This window comes from Lagopus leucura, unplaced genomic scaffold (genome assembly GCF_019238085.1).
Source record: "Lagopus leucura isolate 7727_CA_CO unplaced genomic scaffold, USGS_WTPT01 Super-Scaffold_100157, whole genome shotgun sequence".
NCBI lineage: Eukaryota > Metazoa > Chordata > Aves > Galliformes > Phasianidae > Lagopus > Lagopus leucura.
In genome coordinates, this window is record NW_024962334.1 from 27429720 (window position 1) to 27450434 (window position 20715).

At 46.7% G+C, this 20715-nt stretch overlaps 2 protein-coding genes across 4 annotated transcripts in view; one reads left to right on the forward strand and one right to left on the reverse strand.

Moving 5' to 3' along the window:
- The window catches only part of ASB4 (ankyrin repeat and SOCS box containing 4), a 30565-nt gene extending 26053 nt beyond the window's left edge, over positions 1-4512 (reverse strand). For 2 of the 3 annotated variants that reach the window (XM_042888993.1, XM_042888994.1), the window contains exon 1: positions 4406-4512. The gene's annotated coding sequence lies outside the window, so the exon portion shown is untranslated. The remainder of the gene's footprint in view (positions 1-4405) is intronic. The other variant, XR_006181907.1, reaches the window with a different exon arrangement.
- A 61-nt stretch (positions 4513-4573) lies between these two features.
- PON2 (paraoxonase 2) lies at positions 4574-19484 on the forward strand. The gene is made up of 10 exons (XM_042888794.1): positions 4574-4677; positions 8920-8990; positions 12206-12261; positions 13407-13572; positions 14614-14740; positions 15535-15735; positions 16369-16450; positions 16995-17123; positions 17990-18156; positions 19301-19484. Exons 1-9 carry the CDS (start codon positions 4604-4606, stop codon positions 18146-18148), a joined length of 1065 nt encoding a protein of 354 aa, XP_042744728.1. The 5' UTR covers positions 4574-4603; the 3' UTR covers positions 18149-18156; positions 19301-19484.
- Positions 19485-20715: the final 1231 nt, after the last annotated feature.

Consider the following 20715-nt stretch of genomic DNA (forward strand, 5'->3'; position numbering starts at 1 on the left):
CATAGTTCATGAAGAAATGAGCAGCACTGTTTCGCCTACATTTCCATTTATTTATGCTTCATGGTGCCAACAGAGTTTAAGAACATTTTGTAAATGACCTGTGCATATTAAAACTCTTGACCAAAGAGCATTCATCTTAGCTCAAAATATCAGCACAGTGTGTACAGTCTTGATTGTCACAGTATCCATGAGTCAAGGCTATTTCCTTTTTTTTCTTTCTGTTGTGGTATTTTTTTAAAAGCTGTTGAATTTCTAAATCTCATTCTTTTTACCGAGATATTATATCCTGAAAATTCAACATTTGCGTTTTCTTTCCTGAGAAACGTTCCTGTTGTTTGCAGTGCGTAAGTAAGCAGTGGTAGCAGAGGAATAATGCTTAATTAGGCATTTCCCTCTTGTTCCTTTTCTGTGTCACTGGGTTGTTCCACTTCAGTGAGGGGCTGTGATGGCATCAGTTCATCATCTGTACATGCAGTACTACAGCAGACAGCAGTGAGCTTCCTGCCTCCTGAAACTAACTCAACTGAAAATCGACATCAGGTGTCTGGTGAGGTTGTGTTGGATTATCCATACCTCTTCTCCTATCACAGAACTCAGCTTTACGCCACGCTTTGTCTGATGCTTGCACCAGTGCTCACACCAGCGTAGTAAGCATGCAAGAGACTTCAGCAGTGGTTAATATATGGCAGTGCTTCGAATCTCAGTGTTCAGGAATTTATCCTGACTTATCTTCAAGAGCCTGAAAGTAGTGCACACAGAATGGTATGATACCTTCACTGCAATAGTTTTGTGTTGCCTGAGACCCTTGATGTGCAGAGTAGTGATGATGACAGGAACTCAGCTCACCTTTACTTGTATTTGAAGCCAAGAGCCTCCTGCATTTCCAACACTGCTTTAATCTTTCAAAAGCTGCATGACCCTCTCCCTCCTTTGCATGACTGTCATCAGTTCTGATGCTCGAGGCAGTTTGCAGCCAAGACAGCAGGATTCACCTGCAAGACATCAGCTCTGTATTGCAAGGCATGCTACTAGCTCAGCACACTTCTGCCTGGAAAAAGACAGCACTATTTGCTTTATGCTTGCAATATGGCTGAACCATGGCAGCACGATCAAAGCCATCAGTAATATTCTGCCCACCCAGTGTTCTGTCAGCAGCAAAGGGCAGATTGCCTGGGAGGACCTCTCTGACTTTTTATTTAGCCTGGCATCTCTCCAGTTTAGCAATTCTGCCACCCATAAAATCAGTAAAGCAGCTCCCTTTGCTGCTGCTTCCAGATGCAGCAAGAAGCACTGCTGCATAAAAGACAGTAAACAAGAGCTGTGCTAGGACATAGCCTTGCTTAGGGCTGTTTTTGACAGTCACAGGTTTTGACGTCTTGTCATCACTGAGAACCTTTGCATTACCCCACACTATCATGAAATAAGCAAAATATATTCCCAAACTTGTTTGGACATCCAAATTTATGCAGCTGCCTCTGGGCTGCTCGTGGCTGACAGCGCTGGAGTCTGTGGTGAGCTCCACAAATGCCAGGTACAGACCTTGACTCTGCTCTTCTCAAACTAGGACAAGGCTGAAAACCAGACTGTTCCTACAAAAGCCTTTTCAACAACCAGCAAACCCACTGATGTCATTTTGACATGGATTTTTCTCAACAGTTTAGAAAATTGATACACCTTGGTCTCACTTACAGGAATGTTTTTACCTTCTTTGCAAAAGGCACTAAGAATCTGTACACTTGAACCCTTGGGGCACCATCTGTTCATTAGGTTATTATCATAAATTCCAGTTTTCTAACTGTTTGGTGACACTGTATTTACATACAGTGGTGAGGTGCGAGCGGAGACTTTGCCTTGCTCTATGGCAGCTGCTCAAAACAGCCGTAAAATCTCTGCTCCCTGCTCCTCAATGGGCAGCCGAGCAGAGGGCTGGACCTTTTTTTAGCTCTGGCAGAACTGAAGAATGCAGAGCTTAAGAAATTTGAGTAAGCAATCTGCAATTTCCCTTCAGTCAACTAACAGGGTTAAAACTGTATTAAGCCACAGCCTTTGCAAAGATTTTTGTAATTTTTGTGTGAGGCAACTTTTGAAACTCTTTCCCTCACCTTTATCTCTCAGTACTCAAGCCAAAGGCTTTGCTAGTGCTTTCTGCCCGGTTTTGTGGCAACCTTTTTGCTTGCTTGCCAAGTTTTATTTTTACCTGAAGCTGGTGCAGCACCTGCATGTCAGCAGCAATCTGATGGATGTGTTCTCATTAACCCAGTCCACAGATCTGAATTCAGCAATACTGATGAGTTTCGTTTAAAATCTCAGCAGTCTCTCTTTGAGACTTTCCACTCTGTGCTGACATCTCATTGTTTCTACAGTTAAGCTGTAGCAGCACCAAAGTTGGTTTCTGGCTGCCCTGCCTTGTCTTCGTACCCACTGGGCCTCCTTTGAATTTGGTTTAGTATTGGTGAAGCAACTCTTGAAGGGTGACCACTGTCTGACTTGTTTCTGCCTGAAGATTAGGTTTGCCCTCAGTGCCTTCCCTATCTTGAGCACAAAAATGATGTATTCCTAAAAATTTTGCAAGCATTTTCAACATAACTAAGACATCATCCTGAACAGCCTTCCAAATTACTAGTTATTTGTGGTGTGTCTAGTTAGAATCATAAAATCACCAAAGTTAGAGAAGACTTCCAAGATCATCCAGTCCAACCTTCCACCTACCACCAGTATCTCCCCACTAAACCATGTCCCTCAGTACAACATCCTAACGTTCCTTGAACACCTCCAGGAATGGCGACTCCACCGTCTCCCTGGGCAGCCTATTCCCAGTGCCTCATCACTCCTTTGGAGAATAAATTTTTCCTAAAATCCAAAGTAAACCTCCCTTGACTCTACTTGAGGCCATTCCCTCTCATCCTATCACTAGTTATGTGGGAGAAGAGATCAACCCTCATCTCGCCACAACCTCCTTTCAGGCAGGTACAGAGAGTGATAAGGTCTGCCCTGAGCCTCCTCTTGTCCAGACTGAACAATCCCAGCTCCCTCAGTCGCTCTCCCTAAGGCTTGTGCTCCAGACCCCTCACAGCTCTGTTGCTCTGGGCACACTGCAGGGCCTTCATGACTTTCTTGTAGTGAGGGGCCCCAAAACTGAGCACAGTGTAGGAAGTGACTCGGCCAGATCAGCCTCCACTTGAGTGCTCTAGAATCATTCTGAACTTTATTCTCAAGTGTAAATCCATTCTAACTACTTTGGCAACGCTGATATCAGTGAACTTACTTCAGGTTAACATTGGCATGTGAGAGACCAAAATCTGGGTTAGAGTTTCAGCTTTTTAAAAGTCAGTTCAGCAACAGATTGTGTTTCATTAATGATTCAAACATGATACATTTGGAAATAGTCTGTTGTGAAATCCAAATTTGTTTGGGCACTGCTTCTATATCTTATCTATTAAAATATAAGCTGATATGTGATAGCTGGCATAAAGGGCATACCTTCCCCATATGACATACTTAGGACTCCCAAAGTTTCAGTAGAAACTACTCCCTTTACCCTTAGCCATATAAGCGCTTCCTTTCGTCTTCTCATCAGGCTGGCTGACATCCATCTATCATGAGCAGAGAAAGACCGCCATCCCAGGATACTGCTCACCTGACTCACCATTGTGGCTCCAGATGGAATGAATCCCCCTGGACATGCTTACATGCTTACTCTTCTTTCCTTGTTTCGTTTGTCTCTCCAAACTGCTCAGTCAGTGTAAAACTCATCCCACCACCCTGCTCTGCTCTCTCTCTCCACTAGTATTTTTCCCTTGACATAAACCCAGCACCTGGTTACATGCACACAGGTCATTCCTGATTTCAGCCACTACATCACATGGGAGATTACTCCCAGGCCTCTCCTGCCTGCCCTGAAGGCAATGAGCTTGGAGGAAATGGCGACAGAGCAAGAGCAGCAGGGTGTCTGGCAGTGCTGCAGCTGCTCTGCCAGCCCACAGGGTGCTGTTGGGGATTTCTGAGCTTGAGTTGGTCCCTGAAGTCTCCTTGTCTAATGAATGCAGGGTAAAAGCCAATCTTTAGAGAAGACTGGTTATCTGTTTTAGGTGCATTTCAGACGAATTATTGCCTAAAAGTAGCTGTTTTCCCACCCATATAGGGTGTCTAGGTGGTGTTCTATCAGCAAAGAGCATGATAAATTAAAACCACCACTTGCTTCAAAAGGGGACTACTTGAAAGACACCTATTGTTACTGAACAGTTAAGGCTGTTCAAATTGAGCTGACAATGACTGAGGGGAAGTACTCAACTTGCCCCTCATTTTCTTACTCTTCCTTAACCCTCTGTGTACACGCGTTGCCGCTGAACAGCCCGGGGTCCGACCCAGCACAGCCACACTTGGTCTGCAGCTCTTGCTGTCCTACCTGTACGTTAGAAAACACGTCCCTCGACGTGAGGGAAACTTCGAGCTCGGCGCTGGCGTACTGCCACGTGGACCCGACTGAGGGCTGCCCCCGCAGCTGGCCGCGTCGTCCCCGCGGGAGCTGCGCGCTCCCCGCCCCCGTGCGGCGCGGCCCAGGGCGGGGCGGGAGGCGGCGGGCAGCGCGGAGCCGGGAGCGGCCATGGGGAAGGTGCTGGCGGCGGCTCTGGTCGGGATAGCGGCGGCGCTGGCGGTGGAGCGGCTGCTGGCGTTCCGGTGAGCGCGGCGGGAACGGCGGGAGCGCAGCCGGGGCGCGGGGCGCCGCCTCGTGCCGCGTGCCCGCGAGGGGTCCGCCGCTCGGGGTGTGCGGGCTGCCCGTTGGCCGAACGGGACGTGGGAATCGGGGCTGCGAGCAGCTGCTGCGCTGCGTCCTGCTGAGGCCGAGCTCTGGCTGATAGGCCGCGTGCTTGTGAGGTGCACCCCGAGTTGGAAGCTAGCTGTGCCCTCTGAGTTGAGCGCCAGCGCTGAAACGAGTTCACCTGGGTGCTGAAGTACTTCGTTGCACGCCGGTGCATCATTATCATTAGGATCCAAATGCTGAAGGATGTGCATCCAGCTCTTGACAGGTCTGCAACCTGCAGCTGCTGGCAGTCAGGTAGAGGCAGGTCTCCCACTAAAAACAGGATCCCCCGACGCCTGCGGGTGGGTTTCCTGCACGCTGAGCTCTCAGCAGTATCTGTAGGGCCACCAGGGAGCTACTGGTATCCCTGGGACCACCTGGCTGGAAGGCAGGAACCCAGCACAGCCTTCTGCTGCTCGTTGAGTTTGGTATATTGTGCCATAGTACAGGAGTCCCTGAAGTGCTTCAAAGATCAGGCTTGAGGAATTGCTACAGATCCTACAGACCTCATTCTTCTTAAATCAGGTTTGTTTATACAGCTATTATCTCCCTAATAGGCCTTGAGTAAAGTTCCTGTGGCAGAAAAAGAAGTTATTGTGTGCTTCTGTCTAAAGTTACACAGATTCTCTTGCCGACACGCTGCAGCTGCTAACTGTTCCCCAGAGAAAGCTCTGATCAAATTTGTAAAAGTTGAACAGGAGTTGAGCTGGGTTGTGCTGGGTTACTGTTCTCCTCAGAAGAATATATGTAACTTGTTCATATACGCACACCGTGTTCCTACGTGTATACAGAAACAGTATGTATGTAAAGGATATCTGTTGTTCACTGGCATGCACACGCAGTGTTATCATGCCATGACACTCAGTACCGTGTACCCCCCAGCCTCTGTGCTGAAGCAGCAGCACGCTGCCAGAAAGACTAAGGCAGTTTGGAGGGAACTGGGAGCAAACCCAACAATTAGAGGGGATTTTCAGTCCTGTCAGGTAGGAAGGAAAGTTCTTGGGCTGCTTAGCCTAGAGAAAGGGAATAGTGAAAGAGAGGGCTTTGAATATGTGACGGGTCGCTGCTCAGGAGAGGGATTGCTGCTGTGTGCCTCAAAGTGGGTCGGGAGGCGGGGGGCTGGAGCTGGAGCAAGGAGAGGTGCCAGGCGCCGGGCTGCACCAAGAGGCAAACTCCTGTTTTCCTGAAGCTGTGTCCCCTGATCTGTGGGTCCGACATGTTTTCGGAAGGCTGGTCAGCTATCTAGGCCATCTGGCTCGGTAGCTAAAGCTGCGTGAGCTAGATAAACTGACACATTTCGAAAAAGCCTCTGTGTATGCTGCAGGCTTGTGACCAGTGTCCTTTCGAATTACTCTCATTCCAGTTCACAAAGTGTTTCCCTGGGAATGCCGTCGGGATATCATCATCTCCCCTCGGCTGCTGGCTGTGCTCCCGCTGTGCTTTTGGCACTGCGAGGCTTGCAGGCCACTGGGGAAGGGCTCCTGCAACAGGGAAGGCAGAAATCCCAAGAAAGCAGCAGCATGAATACAGGACATGATTGCCCTGAGCTGGGGTCTTGCTGTGCTGGGGGCTGAGATCCCCCCTGGGTGCTGGGAGAGCTGCTGCAAGAGCTTTTCTTGGCTCCTTTCCCTTGCACTCCTCTGCCCTATTTGTCCTTTCTCCTGGCCTGAACTAACGAGGGCAGTTCTAACAGCGATGCTTCCTATTTCATTATATTGGCTCATGACATCAGAGGTGGATGTTGGTGGTCTGGCAGCTGAGGTTGAACCTTCCCACCAATACGCTATTACATGTTCTTGCCGTGTGACGGATGGCAGCACAGGGGCAGTCTGACACAATGGCGTCTGACGTGGGAGTGTGTATGAAGTAAAGGTGTGACACTGACTTCTTCCATGCAGAAGGAATGGCACCCACTGATACTCACTGACACTTGGTGAGCGTTTATGGAGCCCCAGCAGTGAATGTGAGCGCAATGAGGTGTTTGGTGGTGCCTTTCAGCAGTGGTAACAGCAACATGGAAGATAAAGCCACATTCCGGACAGCCATGCACAGCTGTCACACCACAAAATGAAGACTGTCTTGGTCATCTCATCCACATGAATCAGTTGACAACAACCAAGGAACAGTATATGGAGCTGAATATTAGTTTCAGTGCTTTGGAAATGCTGGTGCAAGTGTCGGAATATCCCAAAGTTTGTGCCATGTGGGTCCCATGAATTCTCACATAGGAACAGAAAGAACATACAAGTTTGTCAGGATCTGTTGAGCCAATACAATGCTAAAAGTGACAGTTTTCTGGATCACATCATTACCAGTGATGAGATGTGAGCCACTATGAGCTGGAGTCAAAAAGTGTGCCATGGAGTGCCGACATGTGAATTTCCCATCAAAGAAAATACTCAAGCTGCAGCCCTTGGTGGTTAAAATGATGTGCACTCTCTTTTGAGGTAGGAAAGGGGCGATCCTTCTGGATTTCATGGAACCTGGAAAACCTTCAGCTCTGACCGCTGCATTGTGATGCTGACTAAGCTAAAGGCTCCAATTTCTAGAGTCTGGCCAGAGAAAAAACAATCATTCTCCTGTAATGCAGTAACACCATGCGCCGTTTCAGTTTGAAGACCATGGGGCACATTGCCAGTCTTGGCTGGACTGTCCTACCACATGCACCATATGGTCTGGTTCTGGTGCCTTCTGACTTCTGTCTGTCTGGGCCAGAGAAAGATGGAATGTGGGCAACATTTTCCTAGCAGTGACACCACCACAGTGGCTGTGGTACAGTGGGTCATTGCTGCTGGTGCAGATGTTTATGAGTATGCAGGCTCTTGTTCACTGCTGATGAAAATGCAGAGCTAGCGGTGGTGACTGTGTTGACAGTGTTATGTAGCTGAGAACATGTTCTATCAAATAGTGTTATTGTGCTCTTTGAATCTGTTGTAGCTTCCATGAAAATAAATAGGAGGCATTACTTTCAAAGCAACCTACCGATGATATAAATGTGGATAGATTTTGCCATGAGATCTTTGCATTCGGAATTTCCTGTACGTGGAGCACAGTATTAACATGTGTGCACAGACTGTATGCAAAGGAAGAGTAAATGTTAGTTTAAAAGCTTTTTTTTTTTTTTGCAAATAAAATCTAGGACACCGGTTTGACATTTTTACATAGGAACTCAACATGCATCCTTATGACACTGCATGCTACCATGGTGAAAGACAGCAGTCCTGGTGGTGAGGGGCCTTTCATGTATTAACGCAGGTGTAGTGCAGTGGTGGAGAGGAAGAGACAGAAATCTGTTTAATTGCCTGTCTGTCAGTGCCTCATCCTGTAAAGCATGACCTGGGGATCTGTAGGTGTGCTGGAGAGGCCATAAATTGTGCCAGTAGAGGTTCAGGCTGCGTATTAGGAATAACTTTATCTCGGAAAGAGTGGTGAAGGGACTGGCATAAGGTGCCCAGGGAGGTAGGTGTCACTGTCCTTGGAGGTCTTCAGGAATGATGTAGATGTGACACTGAGGGACGTGGTCACTGGGCATGGTGGCGTGGGCTGGTGGTTGGAGTAGGTGATCTTAGAGGTCTTTTCCAACCTAACTGATGCCATGATACTACGAAATCAGAATGGCTGACAGGGAGTGCTGTGAGTGAAAGAAAAGGAGAAGGGACAGGGAAATTAATCCTGAAAGCTGTACTGCCAAGTTTTGTTTGTTGTTAGGATGTCAGCAGTCGTGCCTTGCAATAACACTGCTGCTGCTTTTTAATGCAGAATGATAAATGGAGAAGTGCAGGCACACTGGGAATGGCTGTGGGCTGGGGTGGGAGGCTGCCCTTTCCCACCCACAGTGCTGGTCCTGGCTGCAGGATGCTGCTATACTTAATGGCTGAAACCTGAAGAGAGCGTGGCTGTCATTTTAACTGGGGCGGGTGAAATCACGAAAGCTTCATCTCGGGAAGCACGTAACCATTCCGGCTGTTTGGGGCACCATTGCCAGTTCTGGGTTTTGCTTGCTCAGTGTTTGATTCGTGGCTGAGTTATGGCAGGCAATAAAGCAGAGATAGCCAGGAGCATTACCTGCTCGGCAGTGGCTGCGTGTTAACCTGTTAACCTGCTCTTTCCTCTTGCAGGAACAGACTCAATGCTACACGAGAAGTTGACCCTGTAGCCCTCCCGAATTGCCAGCTCATAAAAGGGATCGGTAGGTGCTCAGAGCCCCTGAGTCCGCTGCTTCTGTCTGGTCTTCTGAAACTGACTGCTAAAGGCAGCTTCTGAGCCTCAGCCCGAAGGCAATGTGTTATTTCGCTTGCTGGCACGCTTTCGTATTTTGCCAAGCAGAATTTCAGGTGGAGAAAAGCCACAGGAAGAAAATTACACTGAAAAATTCCTTTGGCACCCTTCTTTTTTCATTGGTATTTAATGCTTCAGTAAGTATATACGTATGTATTGAAGGGTCATACTTGTCGTCCCAGTCCGGTTTGTGAAGAGGTTCAACTGAATGGCTGCAATGTTGACTTTGAACTCTAGGTCTTGTGTTTAGTGCATGGGAATGTTTCTGTCTTACTTTTTTTTTTCCTCCTTCAGTATAACCCGAGTGTCAAACGATTACCTTTAAACACGCAATCTGACTCCCTTTCCCCTGGATCGCACTGTTTAAGCTTAGTAGAGGCTTATTGGTGTTTTTTTCCCCTCCTGTAGTGTTACATTCTACTGAAATTGCATGGATTTTGCATGGGTGAGGAGTCTTCAGGTGAGACTGCAGAGCCTCGCCTTTGAGCTTGCTGAGTCACCGTGTCATTTCATAAATCCTCATGTCAGAATCAAACATCTCTAAAGTCCAATTGCTGCAATGAATAGCTGTGTGCAGAGTTCCTTCGCCTGAGGTTATGTGTGGGAGAAGTCATTAGAAATCGCCTTTGAAAAAATCTTTTCAAGTCTTCAAGACCGAGCTGTAATTTACTCATGCAGGACTCAGTCGTGCTCGCTTGGTGATGATTCATACAAGAATCAGTCCTCAGTAATTCTTTTAAGCATATTGCTCTTTACTTTTACTGTTGAAGTCTTTCAGGACTTTTGCAAAACGCACTGATGAGGAAAGAAGAGCTGGAAATCACAGCTATAGCTTTGTTTAATTTCCAAACAGTATCTTAACTTCTGTGCCTGACGTTTACATGGCAATCAGGTGAATTCTGGGCACCTGGCTTTCCATGGAGGCTGCAGCAGATTTATTTACAGAGCCTCAGTTCTGTTCCTGCAAAGGAACTTTTTCACAGCGAGGGTGACGGAGCACTGGCACAGGCTGCTCAGGGAGGTTGTGGATTCTCCTTCTCTAGAGATATTCAAGACCTGCCTGGACCCCTACTTGTGCAGCCTGCTGTAGGGGGCTGCTTTGCAGGTGGGGTTGGGCTTGATGATCTGTGGAGGTCCCTTCCAGCTCCTACAATTCAGTGATTCTGTGAACTGGACCCTGAGCACTGAGCTTGCCCCTCACCTCAGCTTCCTTCTGTCGCAGTATTCAAAATGTGAAGCTAACTTGGCCTATTTCTGGCAGAAATAGAAATAACAATTTTGCAAATGTCTTCCAAAATTAATTCCAGAAGAGTTATGATGCTAAGCCCTATAAGCTGCAGCCCTAGCATCTAAGTGCTGCATAGGTAGTGCTGTTCAAACCAGGGCTTTTGCTGTACTCATATCTCTGAGTTTGTTCACACTTTGCATAAAGGTATTTTTCTGTGCATCTCAGTCCTCCTGGGCCTTTTCCCTTTAAAATGCGATGATACCATTGAATGAAGAGTCTGTCACTCTTTTAAATATTAATTATATTAATTAATATTAATAATATATTAATTTAAAATATTCCTTGTGGCCTCGTAAGTGGGGCACAGGTGATGAGCTGGATCAGCTCGGTGCAGAATGTTCTTCAGCTGCACATGAAAACAGGCAGCTGCTGCAGTCTGTCATAATTGCTTTAAAAACGATGCATCTGTGTTAAAGGAAGCAAACCTAGAGTAAATGGAATTCTCTAGCGGGCCCTTTTATTTCTGCACAATTTCATCCTTTCTCTTTCTTTTTGAAGACTTTGATCTGTTCTGCTTGTCCAATATTGTGCAATATAGGCAACATGGAACAAACAAAAAAACTGCATGTCATCTTAAACTTCACTCACAAATATGTGAAAAGGGCCACGTTTGTAGAATCAGTGCTACCTTCTGAATTCTGTGGGGGTCTAATCACATCACCAGTTCATAATAAACTAATGGTGTGTCCTGAAACAATTGCTGAAGTTCCAGAAGTTGCTGCAGAACCTTCTGGAAATACTTGCATTTTGGAGAAATTCATGGGATATAGGCATGATACTCACTTCCTTTGGACACAAAACCCAGATATGGCTTTTGTCAACTGCATCAGCAGAAGACATTGTACTAAGATAAAATAAAGAGCAGAGTAAATCATGTTTCTAGCTTTCTAGGTCTGTTGAAGTTTTCTTTAAAACCTACGTAGATAATGTGGTGAATAAGCCTCTGGTGTGGCACAATTAGGCATGATGAATCAGTTCCTCTCTCTTTTGCTGATCATGCCAATGAACACAGAGCCCTCCCACCACGGTCCCTTCTCCCTGCTGGAGCTGAACCACCAAACAAGCCAAGCTTTCCTGGCTCTTCCTGCCATGCTCCTCTTTCACATATGCCATGAGATGGCTGAGAAGTGCCCGAATTTGCTTTGCTCTGCAGTTTTCCTCTAAGCAGTAGTAAGTAGTTCAGGGCATTGCTCTCCCTTCATTCCTCCCGAAAGTCCTCCAAACTTGTGCTTTCTAATCGTCCATTTCCAATTAGCTCTCTCTTCTGTGAGCTGGTCTTTCTTTTTTTCTAGCAAGAACTGGCAATGCTGGAAGTGATTACCCACAGTTAAAAGCGTGGTCTGACTGAGACAGCCCTCAGCTGTTAATGATGGAGCAGGCTCTCTATCACTCAAGAGCTTTAACTAAATATTTGCTTATAATACTTAACCAAGTGTCCCAGCTCAAGTGCAGGAGCCAGTGTGTGAAATTCAGTGGGCTGGCTTATGTGCACATAGGGGCTGAGTGATCCCTAAAGTGCTGCCCTGGAAATCCCTTAATCCAGAGCCTGCGCAGAGCAGAGCTGCCAAAAGCAGGCGGCTCGTTCTGCATCACACAGGGCATGTGGTGCTGGGGGGACATGTTAGCCTCCAAAAAGAAGTGATTCCGGAGCTGTTGCTTAACCTAGAGTGCTACTCTTGCTTTTAGTACTCTGCTGAATTTTTCTGCTGGGCTTTATCTATCAAGCAGCTGTATGAGACAGTGGCATTGTGTGAGCTGGAACTGTGCTCAATAGGAGATTTTTCAGTGGGGAATGTTTTATGTATTTTGACAGAAACTGTTTTATCTCTGTTTTGCAGAAGCTGGTTCAGAAGACATTGACATCCTTCCTAATGGACTGGCTTTCATCAGCTCCGTAAGTATCCCTCTCTGTGCAGGGGCAGGCTCTGCCTGATCTGCAGAGGCAATAGGTGAAGCCTGCAAAATGGTTTCTTTAGTTCCTATGAGCCTGGATGTCAGCCCAGACCTGACTTGTGTTCACCAGTGTTTCCTTGCTTGAGCAAGTGCACTCCTCAACACAACAGTGGTGGCTGCCGATCTCACACATGTATCCCATTGCACTTGTGTAACCTTGAATTTCGTTCATGCTGCTTACTTGAAATGTTGAAATGTAAAACCTCTCCATTGCAGAAAAGGTGTGCTAACTCCTTATTGTCTTAAAATAAAAGCAAAACCAACACCACAGATTTTGTGTGGTGATTTTGTTGTTTCCGGTTGAGAGATTTTTTTGCTTCTAGGCTCTCTCTCAAACTTCTCTTTGTAATCAGGAAGAGAGGCCTACAGATTATTTTCTAAAACAGAAGCTGATATTGTTTTCATTTGTGTGCTCTGGGCACATCTGAATGTCTGTGTCAGAAGTGTGAGCTGCCCCAGCCCTGCCCTTCACCATGACTTTACCATGTTTCTGTTGGATGCGTTTGGCTGTGCTGGTCTTCCAGTTCATTCCCCCAAGAGCATCTTTGCATGGGGTGGTTTGAAGCACAGGGAGAGTCTGAATAAACTGTGCTGCCCCACAGTGGTTGGGCGAAGGCCTTGGGCTTTGGCGTCTCCTGGTGCAGCAGTCCAAGCCCTGTACCTGGGGCTCTGCTCAGTGCTGGCCCATGGAGACACCATGGCCTGGCCAGGGATGCTTGGTATGGTGTTATGGCACCATGGTGGGGCTGCTGGCACCTTGATGGCAGCTGTAGGATGCGAGGAGCTTGGAGGAGCAGCAGGAGAACTGTCCCGTTCCCACCTGGGAAGTACAGGAGGTGAGCCAGCACAGGGTAGGAGGCCTTGTCCATGTAGCATGGACCCCAGCTTGTTCCCTCTGTTCCATGGCCTCAGGGCTCACCAGAGACAGCAGAGCCTATCCCCCTGCTGCACTGCAGCTGGTGGCTGGAGCAGAAGGCAAATCTGTGTGTGCTTGCAGACTCCCAACAGGGCTCCTGCATTTACAGTCGTGCTGTGCTCCTCTTGCCTTTCAGCCAGAAATGATCTGCTTATGTTTTGGTTTTACAGGGTTTGAAATACCCAGGATTGAAGAGCTTTGCACCAGACAAGCCAGGTGAAATTTTTTTGATGGATTTGAATGAAAAAAAGCCAAGAGCATCTGAACTGAGAATCAGCCGTGGATTTGATTTAGGATCATTTACCCCTCATGGGATCAGCACTTACATAGACAAAGGTGAGGAGAACTTTAACCCGTGATGGTAGTAAACCTCACCCTAAGGGCTACAAGCAGAAATCTCTCTGGGGCCTTGCACTGTACCCCCAGTAACCAACATACTGTGGGAGAGAAAACATTTTTCAGGCACTTGGTCTTTTGAGGGTTCTTTTCTAAAGGTTGGCTGCTGAACCAAAAGCTTTTGCACATCAAAGGTCTCAAACTGTCCAAGACAGAAAGATGCACTCTATACTGAAAGGAAAGAAAGCATGGGAGATGTTTGAAAAGGCAAAAGCCACGTGAAGTTAATCTTGCCAGTTTACATCTGTCATCCTTGGGTTCAAGGGTCTCCAGGAGACACGTGCTTCACTGATAAGCAGTGGCCAGACAGCGGGGAGGCAGCAAGTGGCTGTCCATGACCACCCCTCTGTGCTGTCCTTCCCCTCTTTTCCCCTGTTGTTTCACTGGAGCTTCAAGTAAGGCAATTAGAAGTCCTGAATATGCTCAAAGAGAGCCATTCCTGCAGCTTCACTGGCTTCCCAAGGCAGGCACCCTTTAAGAGATGTTCCACTGGAGAAATTGATGGCCAATTTAGGGTCTCACCAACACAGCTGGGTAAAGGTACTGCAGTATTACATTGTCAAAGCGAAGGCTTGACTGCAGCTTTCTCGGAAAACATGGTAAGTAAACCAAAGGGACCGAATTTGCTGGGGTTCTGCCCCTCCTTCCTAGCTGACTGTGGCTATATTCCATACAACCAGCCACTGTAAGGCATCAAGCTGTGAAATCCAATGGCCTGGGCACTCATAAAAAGTCCTTATTTTACTTCCACATGGTAGAAACACGGTAGTAAAAGTTTTGTTTACATGGCAATGCTCTGTAGCTGAGCCATGTCAGTGGATAGATGGAGATCTGGATCCAGTTGCATTGGATCCTGCATTAGTTTGGTAATCATTCTGCCTCCGAAGAACCAGGAGGGAAATGCACCAAATCCCAAATTGTTCCACACTACTGTTGCAGAGATCTAGTGCAATCCAGCTTTTTCCTTTTCCTTCTTTTAAGATGACACCGTGTACCTCTTTGTTGTGAATCATCCACACCAGAAGAGCACAGTAGAATTGTTTAAATTTATGGAAGAGGACAATTCTCTTGTACATCTAAAAACCATTCGACACGACCTTCTGACAAGGTATTGGAGCTGAAAGAACAAGCTTTTTTAGTAAAATCCAAAGTCGGATATTCTTGATGTTAGGGTGTTATTAATACAGGCTAATTTGTCTTTAACCAGATGTCTGGTTTCTCTTTTTAATGACTTTTTATCCATGCCATTAAAAATGGTATTCCTCCAGTCTCTTCTGTAGTGAGAGTTTTAACAGTTGTATCACTAAGTCAGTCTTAAGCTCCACTGTGATTGATGCCAGTGAATTAGCTCAGTTTGGCATCCTTTTCTTCTCTCATGTAACCCATTCTCAGTTCCCCACAGATAGGAATCTTCAGATACTCTTTTATTCTGAATTGTTATTTTGTAAAAGTAACCATACTTCTAGCTTTTTCTTTTCTCTCATTTCCTACAGAATTTTCTTGGTCTGTACTACTACAAAATGACTGTAAGATAAAGGTAGCCTGAAAGATAAAGCTGTCACAACTCCTACTGGTTTTCTGGTTTCCAGCTGAACGTAATCAAAAGAGAAAAATTTCCATGGTCTTGTAAGCAGGTAGCCAGATTTCCTGTTTATGTCGTACCATCCTGTTCAGCTTTCAGCACTGCATAATTCTGGTGCATAAAAAAAGGAACATAGAACTAAAAAGGGAGGCTCTAAACAACACAGTGATTGCCAAAGTTGTAATTTGATGTGAAAGCTGTAATTGCAGCCCCTTTGTGACCATGGATTGTCTGTGTTCTCGCTGGATTCTGTGCAGTCTTACAGTGCTTCTTCATACCCCTCATTTCGTTCTTTTCTTTCTTTCTCTTTTCTTTTTCAGTGTGAATGATGTAGTAGCTGTGGGGCCTGACAGCTTCTATGCTACCAATGACCACTACTTCTCTGACTTCATCTTGATGTTCTTGGAAATGTACTTGGGTTTAACTTGGTCAAATGTGGTTTACTACAGTCCAAAAGAAGTTAAAGAAGTGGCAGCTGGGTTTTATTCAGCCAATGGAATTAACATTTCACCCGACAAAAAGTAAGTTTCTTCTTGCCTCAGATTTTATTCAACCACACATAAGAATCCCCAAGTCCTAGGTGGACACATAGGACCCTCTGTGGTCAGTGGCTGCCCTGGCTCATGAGAGGCAAGATGCTACCTGTAGAGCATAAGTGATGCAATGGGTTTGTAGAACAGAAGCCACATGTCTTTGTCTTTAGCTGCAGGCAGTGTGTGTTCTTCTGTATGGTGGTTTATACGCAATGAGAGCAAAGGCTGTTGCATTCTAACCAGCTGGTACAGAAAGTCATGTGTGTTGTTTCCAAGGATTAACGGGGCAGGCTTTCTGAAAGTGAGGAAGGCTGTACAGTCCTACAGTCTGAACCCCCGTGTCTGAACCAGTCGTGTGGTTTAGACTAAGTTAAATTTATTTAAAAAGGAAAAAAAAAAGATTTGGAGATATGATCCTTCGAGGCCTGCTTAGTAGAAGAACAGTGTGGAGCAGTGTTTCAGCAGGCTCAGTGCTCTCTGGCCTGCTTGACATTTCTGTTACTACACAAGGAGTATAAGGTGAAATTCCTTGCAGGAAGAGCTGGGCTTACACAAGAGGAACTGACTGTTTTTGGTGTTTGCTTACTTGTGCACATTGCTAAGAGGCGCTTTCTTTTGAAGGTACATCTATATTGCAGATATATTTGATCATAATGTCCACGTTATGGAAAAGCATGCTGATTGGAATTTAACCCATGTGAAGGTAAGGTGCTGCAGTTCCAGAGAAAAAAAGCATATGTGAATTTTGGACAGAGTAGTCCCTATGATGCTTCCACTTTTAACCTGCTCAAGCACGACGTTCTGGTTGGAACGGCTCTTGCCATGATGATCTTTAAGGTCTTTTCCAACTTGAGCAATTCTGTGATTCTATGACTCCTACTCCTTGCAGAGCTGTATGACTCCTACCAGCAGGTCCCGCCATCAGAGAAGGGTCTTGCAGGGGAAGTCTGCTCCAGGCAGCCTGGGTGTGTCCTCAGAGAACAGAAGTAACCAACATGAGCATGGTAGAAGGTGGAAAAATCTCAGAGCAGGCTTCCGGCATGGAGGAGGGGATAAAGTGGGCAGGGAAGGAAGAGATCATTGAGGGAGAAAATAATGACATACAGTCAGGCTAGGTTATGTGAGATGAGAGTCTTGGATAGGTTTATTGTTTATGACTGAAAATAAGACAGTCTGATATTTAACTTCCAGGGCTTCTGACAGCTTTAACATCTCTCTTTTTCTTACTCTCTCTCTGTGCTGGACAGACGCTGCAGCTGGACACTCTTGCCGATAACTTGTCTGTTGATCCTGACACTGGGGATATCTGGACAGGATGTCATCCAAATGGGATGAAGCTATTCTTCAATGACCCAGATAACCCTCCTGCCTCTGAGGTGCCTTTTGGGAGATGTCTCTGGGTTATCTCTGCGCCAGAAAGTGCCATTGTCCAAACCATCCTTGTGTAGCTTAGCTATGGGTTACAGAGAAAAGTGCCTGGACAGCCTCTGTGAAGGCAAAGACTGTGCTTGCTCCTAGCTGAGAGCTTCTGCTCTCACGTGGGAAACCTGAGTAGCACGTACTCAGTTTACAAACACCTATTTGGATCCTTAAGAGACAGCTGAATAATTCTCACATAGGAGTTCAGTCATTCCAGGCTCCTTAGGCTGCTTTCTGTGCAGCTGTGGCTGAGCAATCAGATTTTGATGGACTGCGTTAATTACTGAGCCAGCACCCCTGAGCCAAACCAAAGCAGCGCTGAGCGCAGAGCAGGGCCAGGAGCACTCTCCCTGGAACGATGTCTGCAGGCGCAGTCCATCAGCAGGTGACATGCCGTGCTTCCTCCTCCTGGCATCGGTGAGGTGCTGGCAGCAGGGCGTGCAGGTGGCTGATTGTTGTGTTGTCCGAGGCTTCCCATGAGACACGAGTCGAAACGGTCCTCGTTCGTAGCTGTAGATTTATGATAGTGGGCGGCTGTTTACTCTGTCTTGAAAGAGATTGGAAATGAGAAGATGTTGAGTAGAAGGTGTTTTAGCCTGGAGGAAAACAGGCGCATTCCTCATGCTGGGGCAGCCTCTCTATTGCATTGAATCCAAACAGCAGGTCTTCCTGGACCGTGCTTCCCTGAACCTGTGGTCCTATCACAGGAGCCACATGGTGAAGTCATCATGGTTAGCAGCAGCAGATGATGCTCATTTGTTTAAATTACCATCCTGATGTGCCCTCTGCCTACAGTAGGTTTCAGTATCTGTGTCCCTGGCAGGTCCTGCGCATCCAGAACATCCTGGCAGAGCAGCCCACGGTGACGCGCGTCTATGCTGAGAATGGCTCCGTGCTGCAGGGGACCTCGGTGGCAACAGTCTACAACAGGAAACTGCTCATTGGCACCGTCTTCCACAGAGCCCTGTACTGTGAGCTATAGCTGTCCTGGTAAGGCCTCACAGGGAGCACAGGTGGGCACTTTGTCGCAATACACTGCAAAGTGAGCCCCAGCTCAGGCTGCCCAGGGCCCCATCCAGCCTGACCTCGAGCACCTCCAGGGATGGGGCTTCCACAGCTCTCTGGGCAGCAGTGCCACTTGAGGCTTGTGTCACTATTTGTTCTCCAGCAGATTAAGTGCTTTGTAATAAAGAGATCACGTCCTGAACCAGAGCTGCTAACACAGCTGAAGCGCTCCCTGTGCTGGGACTGCATTTACTTTGTGGCTGTCTAACAGCCAGCATTTCCCTCAGCATTGTTGCGAACAGCTGATCAAAGATATACTTCACCTTTGCCAGCAGTGTGGAGCATCTCCAGGTGTAAACCAACAAATTGCTGGGGCTTGTCACACTCCTTTTGTTTTAGGCCATTCACAAAATGAGGAGTGTGTTCTCTCATGGCTGTTAACTATTCCCTTGCAGCAGGTTTTTGTAGCAGCCTGCCTACAGGTAGAGGCACAGCAAGGACATGAGCGTAACGCCTCCAGTCTCAGGATGCTGCTGAGCAGACACATTTTACATGTCAGTTTTGGACTTCCAGACACTTAACACTTCAGTGCATCTGTTTTAATTAAGTTCTTCTTGCTTATGGGTTGGGGCTGCTCTTACACCCTGCAGGGGTTGTTTGTGTCAGTGGAGGGAAGCATCAGTGATGTGGCTGCTGGGCAGCCCAGCTGAGGCCCCAAGGCTTCCCATCCTGTGCTGAGCTCCTGGCCTGGGTTCTGCCAGGGGTGAAGCCAGCAAGAGACCGACAGAGCAGACACTGTGTGTCCCCTTCCCTAATTTAATGCTTTACTAATATAGAATCAATAAAGAAAGAAGATAGATTACTGTGTTGAGTAGGTGAACTGCTGTGCTTTGAATGTGTGAAACGCTCATTACAGCTAAACTACACTTCCATGTAAAATATGAAAGCAGCTTTTAGAACAACAAATGCTGACCAGCATCAGTGTGAGAGCAGCCAACCTGGACAGCAGCCTGCAGCAAAACTGTGCTGTGTTCCATCCGCTTACCAAGAAAAAAGGACCGAGAAAAAAAGTCATTCTCTTTCCTTACCCTGTATATATTTATATTTACTTCTTTTTGCATCACTGCAGACCATAAATGAGATCCAGTCTGAGGCCCAGGAGCCACACTTTGGCCAACAGCTGGGATCAGAACAACACAGAAGGAAGGAGAGGACAAATGCCGTGTTACCATTTATTACTTCTGGAATGACCAACGAATGGGCAGGAAAGTGAGGACTCGATACAAATTCTAATAAAGATTCAGGATTTCTCATTTTATTGCATTCGTTGTCTAACAACAATAATACTCATTGGCAAGAAATTTATTTACACTAACAAATTAACTTCAAACCACGAGGCTTTGTTGTTTATATTCAAACTGTAAGAAAACAAAGGGCCACCATGATGTTTTGTTTTGATGTCTCCAAATAACTAAACATTAAAGAAAATCATCTGGGGGAAAACTCAACGATCTAGAGAAATTCCTATTGACTAAAGCACAAGGGGACAAGCTCAGACATGGCACTACCGCGTCCTTCATGCAGATGATTCGACACCAAGATGTACAAACAGAAAGCTCAGGGTTAAACATGCACTTCATATACATTTGACCTCTTTAAAAAAACAACCAAAAAAGGAAAAAATGTGAAGCGCAACCACCTCTTCAACCATATAAAAAGGAACAACATTACAAAGCCAATTTTTACAGTGAGCACAGTGCATTTTAGTCTTTTAGCTGCCTGGTCTTCTAGCAGTACGTACACCGGTGGGTGAGCATTGCAGCGTGGTCGGAAGATACAAAAGCAGCAATTCAGACACTACATGTGTGCAGGGAAGTCCAAGGGCAGAGGAGCGATCCACGGTCAGTGGTGACCCTGGGGGAAGTCACTCACAGCCCACTCAGAAATGAGCTGCCCAAAGAGCTCCAGCACAAATCAGGCTTATAAAGTGTGAGAATGGGCTTTTCTTCCCGGAATACCAACAATGCAGTACACCAACCCTGCCAAGCCTTCCCCCACCTAAAAACCAACACGAGGACATCACGCAGGAAGACCTACGGAAAAACACTCCAGGTTTTAACAGAACTTTTAACACTTTGGGAGCCACAAAATGCACAAGGCCCCGCAAGCAGAGCAAAGCCGATGCGCCGGCTCCATGCCCACAGCCTGCAGCAGCCCACCTGCTGCTGCTAAGGTGCACACATCCATGTGCACAGACACACACAGACTCACGCCTGTTCATTTCAAGAGGACCCAAGCCAGTCACTTGGCCTCTTCATTTCTGAGCCACTTCATTATTTTGTGTTGTTAACGAACTCTGAAAGGACCCATCCAATTGCCGCCTGCACTCAGCTGGTAAAGACTTCCAAGTTCATTAAGCGTGTGCCTGCTTTTATCCTTTTTTTTTCCCCAGTGTTCTGGCTCACAGCTTTGGTTTCCTGAGGCTTTAAATGAGGGAAGCATGGGAGGAGGGAATTGCTACAGAAAGGGTCCAGCCTCTCTGCC